Here is a 16,068-nt window from a genome sequence, read left to right as displayed (position 1 = left end):
CTTCAGTTATTGCTAAAGCATCCCTTCCTCTGGTACAGTCCGAGGTTTCTTTCAGTTACTGCTAAAGCATCCCTTCCTCTGGTACAGTCAGAGGTTTCTTTCAGTGAGAGCGCAAATGTAATCACATCACTCCGCTACTCCTGAGAACAACCGGCAGGTCTTCCACTCTGCAAACAGTGTCACTCTCCCGTCACCCGAGACTGGCACAGATGTTTACCACGCCTCAGGCACTGTCCTTTACTATTTGCTCAGGAACAATTTTACTGAGGATCTGGAAATCTCAAGATTGAGTTTGCTTCCAGCATATAAACTTCTTTGTAAGACAGAAAATTACAAATAAGAAATTTTAAACTATATAAGTTTAGGACCAAGTTTACATATACCAAATAATACTTTTACATCAAGAAAGTGACCCTTCCATGTGTAGTGGACCACACCTATATCCCAGCACGTGGAAGGGTGAAACAGGAGAATCACTAGGAGCTTGAGGCCAGATAGCCTGGAATAGGTTAGTCTGGGACTAGACAGTGAGCCTATCTCAAAAGAAAAAATAAGATAAAATAAAAGTCAGGTGATTGTGGCACATGCCTTGAATCCCAGCACTTGGGAGACAGCATCAGGCAGATCTCTGTGAGTTTGAGGCCAGCCTGGTCTACAGAGCTGGTTCCAGGACAGCTAGGGCTAAACAGAAAAACCCTGCCTCTAAAAATAAACAAAACAAAAACAAAAAATAGAATAAAAACAAACAAGCAAAAAGGAAGGAAAATCAACAAAAGTACTCCTTTTGTGTAAGCAGAGCAATAAGAACAGTATAGGAAATAACCTTTCTGTAGTATTTTTATCTACTGTTCAAAATAGAAATAAAAAATGTTTATTCTGGGGGGCTGGAGAGATGGCTCAGAGGTTAAGAGCATTGCCTGCTCTTCCAAAGGTCCTGAGTTCAATTCCCAGCAACCACATGCTGGCTCACAACCATCTGTAATGGGGTCTGGTACCCTCTTCTGGCCTGCAGGCATACACACAGATAGAATATTGTATACATAATAAATAAATATTAAAAAATGTTTATTCTGTTATGTTTGAATCCCTGAACAATTAGATTTAGAATAGCTATCACAATATCTTAAAATTAAAAAGCTACATTTCTATTCCAAGGATATACCAGAATAATTTTTTTTTTTTTATTTTTCGAGACAGGGTTTCTCCATAGCTTTTGGTTCCTGTCCTAGAACTAGCTCTTGTAGACCAGGCTGGCCTCGAACTCACAGAGATCCGCCTGCCTCTGCCGCCTGAGTGCTGGGATTAAAGGCGTGCGCCACCACCGCCCAGCCAGAATAATTTTTATCTATGTGTTTGTTTGTTTTTTTGAGACAGGGTTTCTCTGTATAGCCCTGGCTGGCCCTGAACTCACAGAGATTCACCTGCCTCTGCTTCCCTGAGTGCTGGGATTAAAAGTGTGCATCACCACCACCCAATCCAGAATTAAAATTCATAAAATAATTTTAGATATTGAAATCCTAAGCAATATTTGATATGTATCTCAGTGGCACCTGACTGTAACCAGGCATGGTAGATCATACCTATGATCTCATCACTTTATAGACCGAGGCAGGAGGACCACAATTTTGGGTCAGCTCAGGCTACAATAGTGAAGACAGCTAGTATGGGCCACAGAGTGAGATCCTGTTTAAAAAACAAAAATTAAAAACATAAAAAAAAACAAAGTACAACAGAATATTCAGATAAAAAATAACAAAAGTATGAGCTGTCTTATGAATCAAGTGATTAATTAAGTCCCCACTGCTGAGTTACTGTCATCCAGACACCTGCAAGGCAGCTATTACTAAATGACAGCTCTCCATCCTGCCCACATCTCAGCATGGTGGAAACAGGAACAAGATGAACAAACCTCAGACAGCTACAAAGTGACAGAACAGGCACCAGGACAGTCACACTGACCAAAATCAATGTCAACAACAATTCCCTGACTAAATTGCATCCTTACAGCCTGTCACTGAAGTTCACTGTGAAGAAAGTGAACAAAACCGTCATGTAAATCCCGGCCTTTAGTCCCAGCACTTAGAGGCAGAGGCAGATGGTCTGTTAGTTCCAGGCCAGTCACAACTACACAGTGAGGCCCAGTCTCAAGACACAGCACCAACAGCGCAGTGTCTGCTTCTCAGTGACTCTCCACCTCTCTGCCAGTGCTATAAAGTTGGGCTTTATTGAAAGGCGACCTTGTACCTTCACTCTTCCAGAGCATATCTGCCACACAGCTGTTGTTATGAGGAGCATTAGGCGCCAAAGGCGAATGCAAGCCAGCATTAGAGTCGGCTGCTCTGAAGTCTGGTTTGCTTTTCAGTGAGGTCCCCTTCATGGCTGTGTGCTCAGTTTTTGCACTGTTTACTGTATCACTAACCTACAAGAAATAAAATAGTTCATCATAGCAAGTAATATTCAATAAAATATAAGTCAATATTTAAAAAAACAAGCAAAATAATTTCAAGTACATTTGGGGAAGTAAATTCACCAACAGGGAGTGGTGGTACACACCTGTAATCCCAGGTATTTTGAGAGATGGTGCAGAAGGCTCCAGTGATATAGACTAGCCTAGGCTAGGAAATAAGATTCTCAAAACAACACAGAAACAAAAACTTACCAAAATGCAAAATATTTAATATATATAACTATATCCCTAATTTCTTTTTCGAGACAGGGTTTCTCTGTAGCTTTGGAGCCTTTCCTGGAACTTGCTCTTGTAGACCAGGCCTGCCTGAGCCTCCCAAGTGCTGGGATTAAAGGTGTGTGCCACCACCCCCCGGCCCATATCCCTAATTTTTATAATCATTCTTTAACCTAGTAGTTTTAAGATTTTTTTTACTTAATCTCCTTGTTCCAAAGATTATATTAGTTTACCATTTTCAAATGGAGGCTAGTATTACATGCAAATATTTTCGTAGCACAGGTGAGGTCATGAATACCACTCGGTTTAGCATTTTTATTAACAATTTTTTGTTTTTCGAGACAGGTTTCTCTGTGTAACAGTCCTGGCTGTCCTGGACCTCACAGAGATCCACCTGCTTCTGCCTTCCGAGTGCTGGGATTAAAGGTGTGTGCCTCCATCACTCTACATCAGTGATTTGCTAACTGACAGGGTGTATAATGTATGAGGGTGCATATGTGTCATGATACACACGTGTGGTCAGAGGGCAGCTTGATGGATTCAGTGTTCTATGCTATGTAAGTCCCAGGGATTGAACTCTAGTGGTCAGACATGCATAGCAAGTTCTTGACTCACTGAACCATTTTGTTAGCAACCCCTATTCAATTCTTTAAAAAAGATTTTAGACACTTTAGACACATTGCTGAAAGATCTGATGATTCCTAAAAGAAAAATTTCAGCAAAGGAATTATTCTGTATGACTGGGTTTTACATATAAAGATTGAACAATGCTGTCCATCAGTATTACTTACTATTAAACATTTGATCAGAAACCTTCCTAATATTGAACCTGGTGGTCTGGGGTTGTAATTCTGGCTATATGGGAAGCTGGGGCAGAAGATGGGGTCCAGGGAAGAGGAGAGGAAAGAGAAAGGGGAGGAGGGAGGAAGGGAGAGACAGGGATGTATTAGTGACATTGTAACTTGCTTTCCTAGATAAATGAACACATTTAAACTGTATGGCAGTCCAGGTTATCAGTGACATCATCATTTATCTTTAAACACTCCAGTGTTGCTGTTGTTTTACTTGTTTGTGAATGTGTGTGTGTGTTTGTGTGTGTGGGTATTTTTATACTCCGTGAGCCATCTTGCTGTCCTCCTAGATATCTGATTTCACAAGGAATTTCCACAATGTATACGATGGACCTGAACACACTTCTGCCACTTCGTCTACATCATCTGTGTGAAGAGCCATTCTCAGCACTTAAAATAACAAAATCAAAAATTCATCAGTTTTCAAAAACAATGAAGATGTTCTAAATGCAACACCTAATCAGTATGCAAACTGCGCTTTATCTTTATTAACAGAAAAACTGCATATAAACCACATCGTTACTTTACAGCAATTTCTCAGGCCGGGGAGACGACTCAGTTGATAGGACACTTTCAGCACAAACAGAGGACCTGGGACCCAAATAAAAATCCGTGTGAAAAGCTGCACTGCGGTGGTGCATGCCTGTAACCCCAGTGCTGAGGAGGGGGGATAGTCCAGCTGGATTTACACCACCTAGGTTCAGGTGGATGCCATCTTAAATATACGGTGCAGAGCGATTGAGGAGGTTTCCTCGTTTGACCTCGGCCTTCCACGGGATCATACAAATGTACACTTGCATACACACACAATATACTTCTCTATGAATTATTACTAGCAAATATTTTATTCCTATAATTATTTTAAATACTTCCACATTGGATTGTACAAAATTTTCTTGGGGAAAAAAAAAAAAGATTGTGATTTGAAAAAGCTTAAGAGGCCCTGGACCAGAGGATGAAGAAGGGCTTCAGGAGACAAAAAAAAAAAGAGGAAAAGAAATTGCTTTAGATGGTGGAATTTGATTTTGAATTAATTACAGGAAAGGAAAAAAGAAAACTAAAAAGGGAGGCAGATAACAGCAGGAAAAGCAGAGCTGTATGTGATGGGCAACACCATTGGGCTCATCTATAGGTACGTCACCATCCTAACACGGACATCAAGTACAGTGTGGATCATCTGTGGGTATGTCACCATCGTGAGACAAACATCAAACTGAACTCCACTAAAAGCACTTCAAGGCTGGAGAGGAGTGGAAAATGTGGAGAGGGACATCATCAAATCTGCGCCTTCCATTACCTTTTCTGTGTATGCACGTCCATGTGTGTGAACATACAGCCACATATATATGGAGACCAGAGGACACCTCAGCTGCAGTTCTTCAGGAATGCTATCACCTTGTTTTTTGAGACAAGAGGCAATCTGCCAAGGAGGCTTGGCTGGCTAGCCAGCAAGAATCCTCCTGTCCCCGCTTCCTAGTTCTGGGATTTCAAGCACTTACCACCCCTCCCAGCTTCCTTATCTTTTTATTGAAGATACACGATCAAAAGCGAGAAAGTAAAGGCATAGCAAAATAAGAATTTTATTTATTGTTGTTGCTATTTTGACCGTGTAGCTCTGGCTGTCCTGGAACTCACTCTGTAGATCAGGCTGGCCTCAAACTCACAGAAATCTTACTGCCTCTGCTTCCTGAATGCTGGGATTACAGGCAGGTTACCACACCCAGCTAGGATTTCATTCAAGCGTGCATAGTTAGATACTAAAAGAAAGCGAGAATTGTTTAAAGGAGTTGTTTTTAGCATGATCCAAGAACAGGGAGGGGCAAGGCAGTCATCCATGATCTTATCAGAAGCCATGCAATACCATTCAGCTTATGATGTATATACACACATATCACATACAATACTCATGGCACATGTATATTATAATGTAAATGTAGTTTATTTTCTAAAATAGGCTACCCACAAAGTATGAGCACAACTTGTAATATCTCCTTCCTAGATAATCACAATATTTTCTCACATTCTTGGTCCTCAGTCATGCTCAAAACAGGACCATACCTCATCCCTTTCCATGGAAAGGATCCACTGATGGCAACAGCAGTTTCCCAGATGAAAATAATGAATTTTAATAAGTTGAGCCATTAACATCCACAAATACTTACCATGACTACCTCATAAGGAACAAGTAACTTTACACAAGTTGTTCAGCTTAGCTACTAATAGTCTTTGGTAAATGAAATATATAAGTATACTTAAATTATATTTTATAGATTCAGAATAAATATATATATGACATCTAAGAATATCATAATATAAACTTAAAATACTTTGTTTTGGTTGAGACAGGGTTTAGTGTAGTTGTGGCTAGCTCAACTCCACAGTATAACTGAGGCTGGCCTCTTGACCTGGCTCCACCTCTCAAGCTCTGGGATTGTAGATACACAGCTGGTGTGGGACAATTCTGTATTCTGTCAATTATGCTTTAAATAAACGCTGATTGGCCAGTAGCCAAGCAGGAAGTATAGGTGGGACAACCAGACAGGAAGTATAGGCAGGGCAATGAAAACAGGAGTATTCTAGGAAGAAGGAAGTTCCTCCCAGACATGGAAGAAGGAAGATGTGGGCTCCCCTGCTGAAAAAGGTACCGAGCCATGTGGCTAACATATACTAGAATAATGGATTAATATAAATTACAAGAGTTAATAAGAAGCCTGAGCTAATGAGCCAATCAGTTTATAACTTATGGAGACTTCTGTGTGATTTTCTTTGGGGGCTAAATGGCTGTAGGAACTGGGCAGGACAGAAACCTCAACAAGCAGGTCATCATGTTACACACCACCACACCTGGCTCATAAGTATCAATCCAAATAGAACAGCATTCGATGCTATAGGCAATGAAACTAGGCTTCTCTTCAACACGGATTTCAATTCAGGCTTCTATCATAGAATGTCTTTTCTCCTTTTATTTTTGTGGTGCTAGAGACAGAATCCAGGGTCTCGTGTTTGCCACCAAGCACTCTAACACTGAGCCTCATCCCCAGGCCTGTGAAAACCAGGCTGCCTGGACAGTTCAGAGCTGATTCTCAAATGGAGCAAGGAGTAATGACCCTTGTTCAGAGTAATATGCAAAAACCCTCGGCACAAACTGGCTAGCCCACGAGTATCCACTGTCAGCACAGGAGCTTCCACTTACACTGTTCTGAAGGATGCTATTACTGCCTTGTCTCTGAGGGTCCATCCTGCCTCCTGTAGGAATGAGAAAGTTCACACTGATATGCTCTTCATTGGCATCCATAACCTGCGTTGTCAATCGTTTTAAATTTACACATTAAAGATTAAAATACCATCTTTATTCAAGTGTATCTGCTTTCTTAATAGTTACTTAATAGTTGCTGAAGACTGTAACAAATTTTGTTGCTTTCCAGGGGCCTGATCAGTTAAAAACACTTCTGGAAACCAGTGAAGTATTTCTTTTTTTGTTTTTTTTTTGTTTGTTTGTTTTTCGAGACAGGGTTTCTCTGTGGCTTTGGAGCCAGTCCTGGAACTAGCTCTGTAGACCAGGCTGGTCTCGAACTCACAGAGATCGCCTGCCTCTGCCTCCCGAGTGCTGGGATTAAAGGCGTGCGCCACCACCGCCCGGCCAGTGAAGTATTTCTGAAGCTAACTGAAAACATGACTGGAACTCAAGACTGAAGATTATCAAGTCCACAGAATGAGCTGCAGGAAAGAAAGCACTCTGCACTTTTCTGAGTTCACTACGACAGAGTGAGACAGCCGCCAGGTTCAGAGCTCATGCTCAGGCAAGCTGGTTTGCCAGCCATGTACCAGGGCATCTTAAAACTCATGCAGTTTCCTGAGCCAAGCATCATCATGGGACTTTCGCAGTGTTTTCAGAAAGCACACGAGCAGACATGCATTCTTTAAGCACGACACTTATTTTACCTATCGTATTTGGTGCTGCTGAAGAATCGGGTGATGCAGTTTGGTACGGCAAGTCAGTATTCAACTGCAAGAGATAGCCCTCGACCGTCGGCACTTCGTCCCACTTGACGTGGAAAGAGTTGGTAGTAGCTTTGATCAGCTGGACTTGGGATGGTGCTGGTGGTTTCTCTAAGGAAAAACATTTTATAGAGCCTTTAGTTTCAATCGCAACCACAGTCTGCCAACAGTTTTGGTGAGCAGGAGCTTGAAAACACCAGCAGTGAACACCACACCTGTTTGCTGAAGATACTTAAAGACAGACAAAGCAAAGTAGTTTGAAGCTCTGATTTTATTCAATTTCTTCTACAAATAAAACAACTCAATACCAAACTACTTGCGCCATTAGGATCAGAAGGCCGAAGATCTCCCCTGAATACACCTAATCATGTCTAAAAGGCTGAGAGGTGAGACTGGGTGTTATAGAATTATTGCTTTGTGTTTTACCTTCATGAATTTTAATTTTTTTTAATTTAAAGAACTGATTTTTAGGGGCTGGAGAAATGACTCAGTGGTTAAGAGCACTGGCTGCTCTTCCAGAGGTTGTGAGTTCAGTTCCCAGCAATCATATGGTGGCTCACAACCATCTGTAATGAGATCTGTTGCCCTCTTCTGGCATGTGGACATACATGGAAGCAGAATGTTGTATACACAATTACTTACTTACTTAATTAATTAATTAACTAGAGCGATATTTTTTAAAAAAAGAACTGATTTTTAAGCAACAGCATACATGCTAGAAATACTGCTGTTAGCAAAGATGACTTGGATACATTTTGGAACAACATGAAGTTTTTACCCTTTAACAAAATTAGTACTACCCAAAACACATAACCTTGGTATAAAATATCAGTAACATAAAAAATATTGCTAATATTTCCACAACAAGTAACAGATCTTCTAAGATTTGAAATTATAGCCAGGTGGTGGTGGCACATGCCTTTAAACTCAGCACTTGAGAGGCAGAGGCAGGTGAATCTGAGTTTGAGGTCAGTCTGGGCTACAGAGCGAGTTCCAGGCCAGCCAGAGCTACACAGAGAAACCCTGCCTCAAAAAACAAAAACAAAAAGTATCTGAGGTTGTACCTGATGACAATATTGCTGGTCCAGTCTTCCATGTATACTAAAGGTGTCAACAAGCTTCACAACTGAAAGGAAGCATGTCCCTAGCTTTGAACAGTTTGTTAAGAAAATTCATCTTCGTGATTTCTCAGATGTCCAGAGCAAGTCCGATATCTACTTCATTTTTTAAATACCTCTTCAAAATATTTTAATCATTACTTTATGTATATAGGTGTCTTGCCTTCATGTGTATCTGTGTGTCGTGTGCATGCCTGGCACACAGAGACCAGGAGAATGTGTCGGATCTCCTGGACCTGGAGTTACAGATGGTTGGATGCTGGGAATTAACTCTGGTCCTCTGGAAGAGTAGCCTGTGCTCTTATCTGCTAAGCCATCTCTTCAACCTCAAATGTATCATTTTACTGATGATAACAACATACGTCCAAGAAGCCACAGCCAGTCCAAGCCTATTCCCTAAACTGGTTTGTGGAAATACAGCAGTACTCTTTGTTAGCATATTTTCCCTAGGCTTACCTCCATGCTTCAAAGTGAGTCAGGAGACAGTGAGGCCTGTTCCTTCAACAATTTTTATGTAAAGTCCCCTACAACCCCTTCAGCAACCCAAGCAGTTTATATCCCTCAAAGGATGGCAGCCCACAGCTGAATTAAAGCAAACATTTGGGAAAGTCCAGGAAGTAGACCAGATATTAAAGGGGAGGACATGGAGGGAATTTTTAAAAATGTAAATCCTGAAATAAATTTCTAACACACTAAAGACCATGAGTTTCCAGACTGAAAGGACCCACTGAGTACTTATCACAGTGATGAAAACCAGGTATTGGGTTGGAGAGATGGCTGTAGCACCAGCGTTTCCCCAGAGAACCCGAGCTTCCATCCCAGCACACGGGCCAGGTGGGTCGCAACCATCTGCAGCCCCTGCACACACTAAAATTCAGACTCACATTCCTACAAATAATTTTAAAAAAGCATAACAAAATTTCCTTTAAAAAGAAAAGGACAAAGAAGCAAGCAAGGAGTGGATGGTGGTGCACACCTAAGGCAGGAGGGCTGTGCATGTGTGGCCTCATAGGCTACTTTGGAAGACTCCATCTAAATGAACAGAAACAAACCATCAGCATTATAAAAATTTAAAATTTCAGGAACAGGGGAAAAAATTACAAATGCTTCTAGAGGCAGGGGGAAGTGAAAAGGTCATGTTAAAAAAAGATTCAAAACAGAAACCTAGGAAATATAAGAAATATAGTTTGAGTCACAAGCATCGGTACTTTTCTCTTTTTCTAGCTTTGGAGCCTGTGCTTGATGTGGGAGTCCCCTCTGTGTGTTGCTTGTATTGGTTAATGAATAAAGAAATTGCCTTGGTCTGACAGGGCAGAACTTAGGCAGAGAAGACAGAACTGAATTCTGGGAGGAAGAAAGCAGAGTCAGAGAGATGCCATAGATCCGCCAGAGACAGATGCTGGGAATTTTACCAGGTAAGCCACTGCCACGTGGTGATACACAAATTAATAGAAATGGATTAAATTAAGATGTAAAACTTAGCCAATAAGAAACTAAAGCTAATGAGCCAAGCAGTGATTTAATTACGGCCATATTCCCAAATATTGTTTATAAATGTTCTTTTACATTTAAAGGGAGATATGATATAGATATGAATAATTTACATTGGTATGGATCTTGGTTTATTGATACAAATTTAAGGTCAATTTTGTTATATGTATGTGTATTTCTGATCTTGATTAAGGTATTGTGTTTGTGCAGTTCATTTAAAAATGTATAATTAAAAATATAGGTCAATATATAGCCATCTATAATAGTCAGAGTTGTAGTCATGCTAGTTAGGTTTTCTAGATATATAGAGATATATTTCAGTTAGTTAGGTATTCTTCAAATCTTGCAGAGACCTTCAGAAGATGGCATTTAAATGTTCATGCTCTGAGACTGGACAACAAGTGTCAGAACCTGGTGAGATATACTGCAGGTCCCCACTTTAAAACTTCTGATGTAACTATTAGCAAATGACCTAAAATGCCCTTTAATCTGAGGCTGTCTGGTACTTCTGCACCATAATACTGGGGTTACAGATTTGTAGGCAAGTACCACAGGGGTGGAGTGTTTCTTGCCATATTTTTGGGGAGAGGGTTAGACACAGGGCTTTTCTGTGTAGCCCTGGCTGTCCTGGAACTTGCTCTTGTAGACCAGGCTGGCCTCAAACTCAGAGATTCATCTGCCTCTGCCTCCTGAGTACTGGGATTAAAGGTGTCACCACCACTTCCCAGCTCTCAGCACATTCTTATCAGGGTGTAAACGATACGAATAGAATTTAGCACTACTGATAACAATCTGGATCACTTGTTAGACTAAGAACAGTTCTCCCCTTCTGCGCCTTGGAAAAGAATCTTTAAATCCATCCTACACTCAAGAGGAAGGAAAATCCTCCTTCCAAGTGGGGAGAGTTACATATTCCTCCCAGTGACTTCTAATTGTAAGGGTTCCTTTTCAGTCTTTAAAGGCAGATGCTGAGTATCTATATGAAGAACTTCATTACGCACTCTTACGTACCAGTATCGAGATACCAGAGATCCTTGCAGCACACTTGACTATTGAGGGCTTTTTTGTAGCCATCTCTTCCACTCCAGAAGTACAGTCGAGTGCCAACCGCAACAGCGCAGTGTCCGGCTCGTGGTCTTGGCCTTGAATTTTTTTTATCTTCCTGAGAATCTGACACTAGAGTGGTCCACTCTGCTGTATCTAAAAAGAAAAAAAAAATTCCATGACTCAGTTATTGCTCTTAAGCAACAAACAGCAAACGTGACTTTATTACATCAACAAGAAAGTCTTGAGACTCACCTAGATTCAGGTAAGAAAATGAGCTCGTACATCTCCACTCGCAATCATTAGGTGAATTCTCAGGATTCTCCCCCTTGTGGGGAACCCATCCACCAAAAATGTACATCCTGCGTGACAGAAGAGAACCAAGGACTTAAAATAAACAAGTGCATCAATTTTACTTTCTGGATAGGAAACACAAGAACGAGCTTATTTGCCGGCTTAAAGCTTCAGAACTCCTCACCTACCACACTGTAAAGGTAGCATTGTATAGACAAAATGAACAAAACGGTCTTTCATAAAAGAGTTTACCATTGTAAGCAAGGGTGGTACACATCTAGGAAAGAGGAGGATGCTCGGAGCTCATGAGTGTAAGGCCACAGGGAATGGAACAAGAGCCTGTCTCAACAACAATAAACCTGACAACTCTATAAAGCAGAACTGAACCAAAATTACACTCCGTCGAGGAAGTGTAAGTGAACAATGTCTCAACTATATCATATGCTTAGTAAGAGCACAGGCACCCATCCATCTCTGCTTTTTAACTGCACATGCACAGGTCCCCAAAATGCTGGGCTTTCACCTGCAACTGTAAGCCCAATTAGCCCTTCCTTCCTAAGTTGCTTTTGTTAGGGTATTTTCAACACATCAACAGAAAAGTAACTAAGACAGTGATCAAAAAAGATGAAATTTCACTTAGCTTCGGGTCACTGCTGTTACTTAAACATGACAACTTTAGGCCTGCCCTGGCTATGAATGCCTGGAGCCCCAGCTGTGCGGGAGGCTATGGTAGAAGGGTGCTGGAACAAGCATGGTGGTGCAGGCTTACAAGCCCAGCTTCCCAGGGAGGCTGAAGCAGGAAGATCACAACTTTGAGGTCTGCCTGGGCAAGTTAGGGAGAGTTGGTCTTCAAAGGAAAAAAGGTTTGGTGATGCAGTTCTGCGTGTTGGTTGGACACTGAGATGCGTTTAAGTGCGCGGTTCCAACTCCAGCACTGTTAAAAACAGATAGCAGACCACCTTGAACTTTCTCCAGCAGTCTGGAGGCCCCTGTCGGAACACTGTCCGAGAATGGAGCAGGTGAGAATTCTGAGTGCTTGTGGGAAAACTCCACGAAAACAAGAGTCTGGTGGCCTAAGAGTCTGGTGGCCTCAGTTTGTTCAAATACAGAATTGTTCTTGGAGTGTGTTTTCATCTCTCCCAGGTGTAGCAGATAGGTGTTGAATCCCAGCTCCTGTTATTCATTTGCCTCTATGGAAAAACATGGTTTTGCCACACACATGTGTCCTTTTGACTCAACACCTTACTCACGTTAACCCTCAGAGTGTAAAATGCCCAATGCTCAAAATAAAGTTAGCTATTGTATGAGACTTTCAGGCCCTGCTCTCCTAGGCCCACGCCGCCTATTAGAGCAGCAAACAGCTTTTCTTAATTTTTTAAAATACATTTTATTTCGTTACTATGGGTGTTTTGTCTGCATATGTGCATATGCCTGGTGTCTCCGATTCCCTGGGACTGGAGTTTCTGATGGATGTGGGCCCTGTGCAGACGCTGGGAACCTAACCAGAAAGGACAAAGCAGCTTGGCAACACCCGCTGACACTTAAGTCGTGCCATACCAGGAAAGGCACGTAGGGGAAGCTAAATAGGTAACCCAGACAGGTGTTCCAGCTCCCACCGACAAATTACTTTAGCTGTGATCAGCATAACAAGGTATTATTAAGTCTGCGAATCTATTTCTAAGGAAGGACCATCTTTACTTCTCTTTGTATCAGTCTTTCAAGGCAAACGAGAGAAGGAAGCCATACTTGTTTCCTATAACACTGGCTGTATGAAGACTCCGCGGAAGTGGCACTGTCCCCTTCGTTTCTGGTTTTGACCATGACATAGTTTCTAGAAATAAATATAAGAAAATCAGGAACTTGATCTAATGATAGCAAATCACCTCAATTTACACACTTAAAAAAATAAAACAAAAGTACTTACCAAAAGAAGCAAAAACGTTTCAAATCAGTTATCTGAATTCATCTTAAACATTCCCAGACCACAAGCACATCCAATCAGAAATCTACTTACACTGAATTTAACATTTCTACTGAAGAGCTGTGCTTAAAGTGTCACTAATTTTAAATGACAAATAATACTTTTGATTTAACCATGTTAAATAAATTTAGAAGACAGTTAAAAATGAGAAGCCCATTTTCAATTATTCACTTTCAGAGAGCTGCCCTCAGGTCTCCCACTCGTTAGCAATTCTGTGAAAGTCACACTTCCCATAGACAGGGAGGACAACCAAAGAAATTAGTAACCCAACCAGACACCTCTCAGGGTGAAAGACGGTCCCACTAACAATTACAGAGGACCATAAACATGTACGTGGACCATTCCAGACAACCAGAATCTATGGTGGGTGCTAAAGGAAACATAGGAAATTTACTACCATAAATTGAACACTCAATTGTTCAAAGTGACTAATCATGTCTCAGCTGTTCCTGAGACTGTAAATGCTGACTATAATAAATATTTACAAAAACAAAAACAAATACATTTAAATTTTTCCTTTACCAATCCTAAGAAATTCCTGAATCAAATTAAGATTACCTAAATCAAGCTGCCATAGGTCATCCAGGCGAGCACCACACATTCCACCAAACACATACATCTTAGGACTCCCGGAGTCTTTTTTACAATATATAATAGCAGTGTGGGATTCTCTTGGAGAAGGTACAATGCCTTTCGTGGCTGGAATGCTCCAGCCCACGACACCAGAACCATGCTGTAGTTCCAGCTCATAGAAATCATTTAAATACCTAAGATAGCACAAAAGAAATGAAAACATTCAGATGATATGTATGTTTTATTTGTTTTTTATTTCAATTCATAAATATATATTAGCCACACAGTGGCATGTGTCTGTAATCTCAGCACCCAAGAGTTTGAGGCAAGAGGACCATGAGTTCCAGGTCAGTATGAACCAGACATCCTATGTCAAAAAAGAAGAAAAGAAAAAGAAAAGGGGGCCTGAGAGCAGCTAGAAGAGCTTACTGCTCCGGCAGAGACTAAAGCGGGTTCTTAGTGTTGACATCTGGTGGCTACAACCAACCTGGAACTCGGTTACAGAGGACCTGATGCCCTCTGCTGTCCTCTGTAGGCATCTGCATGCACACTGTGCAATAAATCCATGCAAACACACAGAAGACACACAAACATTTTCAAAAAGAAAAAAAGTCCATCATATGCTTATTGTAAAAAAAAATCACATAGTACAGAAAGGCACTAAAGTAAGCAAAACTTCCAGACATTCATTCCACACAGATTTATCACTCTACTGTGTCCAGGGTGAAGATGGAAAACATCTGTCAATACAACGGTGACCGCCTGTCAGGACATGAGGTTCCTCTCCCCTGTATTTTAGTCTGGTCTGTGATGCTCTGAACCAGGTGCCACGGCTGGCTTGTGAGAGGCCATATTCATACACACACACACACATACATATTAGATTCTTACTATAACACTGCTTGTGAAACTCTCAACCACACACTGAAAGGCCACTCCATGGTTTGGGTAGAAAGCCAACCCAGCATGCAGAAGCCCAAGTTTCAGTGTTTAGCAACATATATACCAAACATGGGCGGCACACCCCTATAATCTCAGCGCTCAGTGTGGCAGGACGATCAGAAGCTCAGTTATTCTTGGCTACATAGTCCAAAGTCTGCCAGGGCCATACGAGACCCGGTCTCAAAAGAGCCATCCACAGGCATATGGGGTGACAGCCCCACTGACTCCGTCCTTCAGCCGCCTCAGCTGACTCCCAGATGTGGGGTGACCGCTCAAGCTCTCCCACTGAAGAGTCAGCCATCACTTTGTGCCGTGTGATTTCCTTACTTACAGAGTTTTGAGCACGGTAAAAGTAATTTTGCATCGCTAGTTTACTACACAGCACTAGATAACCAACCATTCTTACGGACAGCGTTTTGGCAAACACCTTGAAGACACTGCTCTCTGGAATAAGCACTGCTTTGCAACTTCCAGCACACTGTAATGTCACAGCAATGTCCTAGACAGTGTCTTTAATTTAGAAACCATACTGAACTTCTCCTAAACAGCTTTTTTTTCTTAAAAAGGTTTTTTGTAAACCCATGTACATGTGGTATGATGCATGTGTGCACGCATGTGTGCACGTGTGAGCAAGGGGATGACATCAGCTGGTCATCTCAATCACTCTACCTTTTATGACTGAGGCGGTCTGTCCCTGAACCTGGAACTTGTTTGTTTAGTTTGCCTTTGTTTTGTCTAGTCTTCCCCAGAATGTTTCTGTTTCTGCCTCCTGTCAGCTGGGAGTTCATGCTGGCCACTGCACACACTTCATCTTCATGTGGGCTCTAGAGATCCACACCCAAGGTCCTCACACTTCATGGCAAGAGCTCAATCTGCTGAGCTAGCTCCCAATTCCAAAATGACTTTTGTAACAACTAATTCAATTTCCTACTAACTTTCTACTCAAGTATGAGTGAGAAAAAACAGTTTAGAACATAAACTTTCAAAGTTTAGGGACTGGAGAAATGGCTCAGTGATCAAGAGCACATCCTACTCTCTCAAAGAGCATGAGTCCCGTGCCAGCACCCACTGCAGCTGGCCCACAACTAACTG

The 16,068-nt window shown here is 41.6% G+C and overlaps 1 protein-coding gene across 2 annotated transcripts in view; it reads right to left on the bottom strand.

Annotated features, from left to right (window-relative positions):
• The window catches only part of Hcfc2 (host cell factor C2), a 30,487-nt gene that overhangs the window by 10,048 nt on the left and 4,371 nt on the right, over window positions 1-16,068 (bottom strand). Inside the window, exons 4-10 of one of the 2 annotated variants that reach the window (XM_005358227.3) lie at window positions 14,020-14,228; window positions 13,227-13,311; window positions 11,442-11,548; window positions 11,154-11,342; window positions 7,477-7,644; window positions 6,728-6,780; window positions 2,245-2,419 (exon numbers count right to left, since the gene is read on the bottom strand). In XM_005358227.3, coding sequence (XP_005358284.1) covers window positions 2,245-2,419; window positions 6,728-6,780; window positions 7,477-7,644; window positions 11,154-11,342; window positions 11,442-11,548; window positions 13,227-13,311; window positions 14,020-14,228 — 986 coding nt within the window. The remainder of the gene's footprint in view (window positions 1-2,244; window positions 2,420-6,727; window positions 6,781-7,476; window positions 7,645-11,153; window positions 11,343-11,441; window positions 11,549-13,226; window positions 13,312-14,019; window positions 14,229-16,068) is intronic. The other variant, XM_013350401.2, reaches the window with a different exon arrangement.

Source organism: Microtus ochrogaster, chromosome 24 (assembly GCF_000317375.1).
Source record: "Microtus ochrogaster isolate Prairie Vole_2 chromosome 24, MicOch1.0, whole genome shotgun sequence".
NCBI classification, from domain to species: Eukaryota; Metazoa; Chordata; class Mammalia; order Rodentia; family Cricetidae; genus Microtus; species Microtus ochrogaster.
The sequence above is the reverse complement of the archived record's forward strand: the minus strand, read 5'-3'. Positions and strand labels throughout refer to the sequence as shown.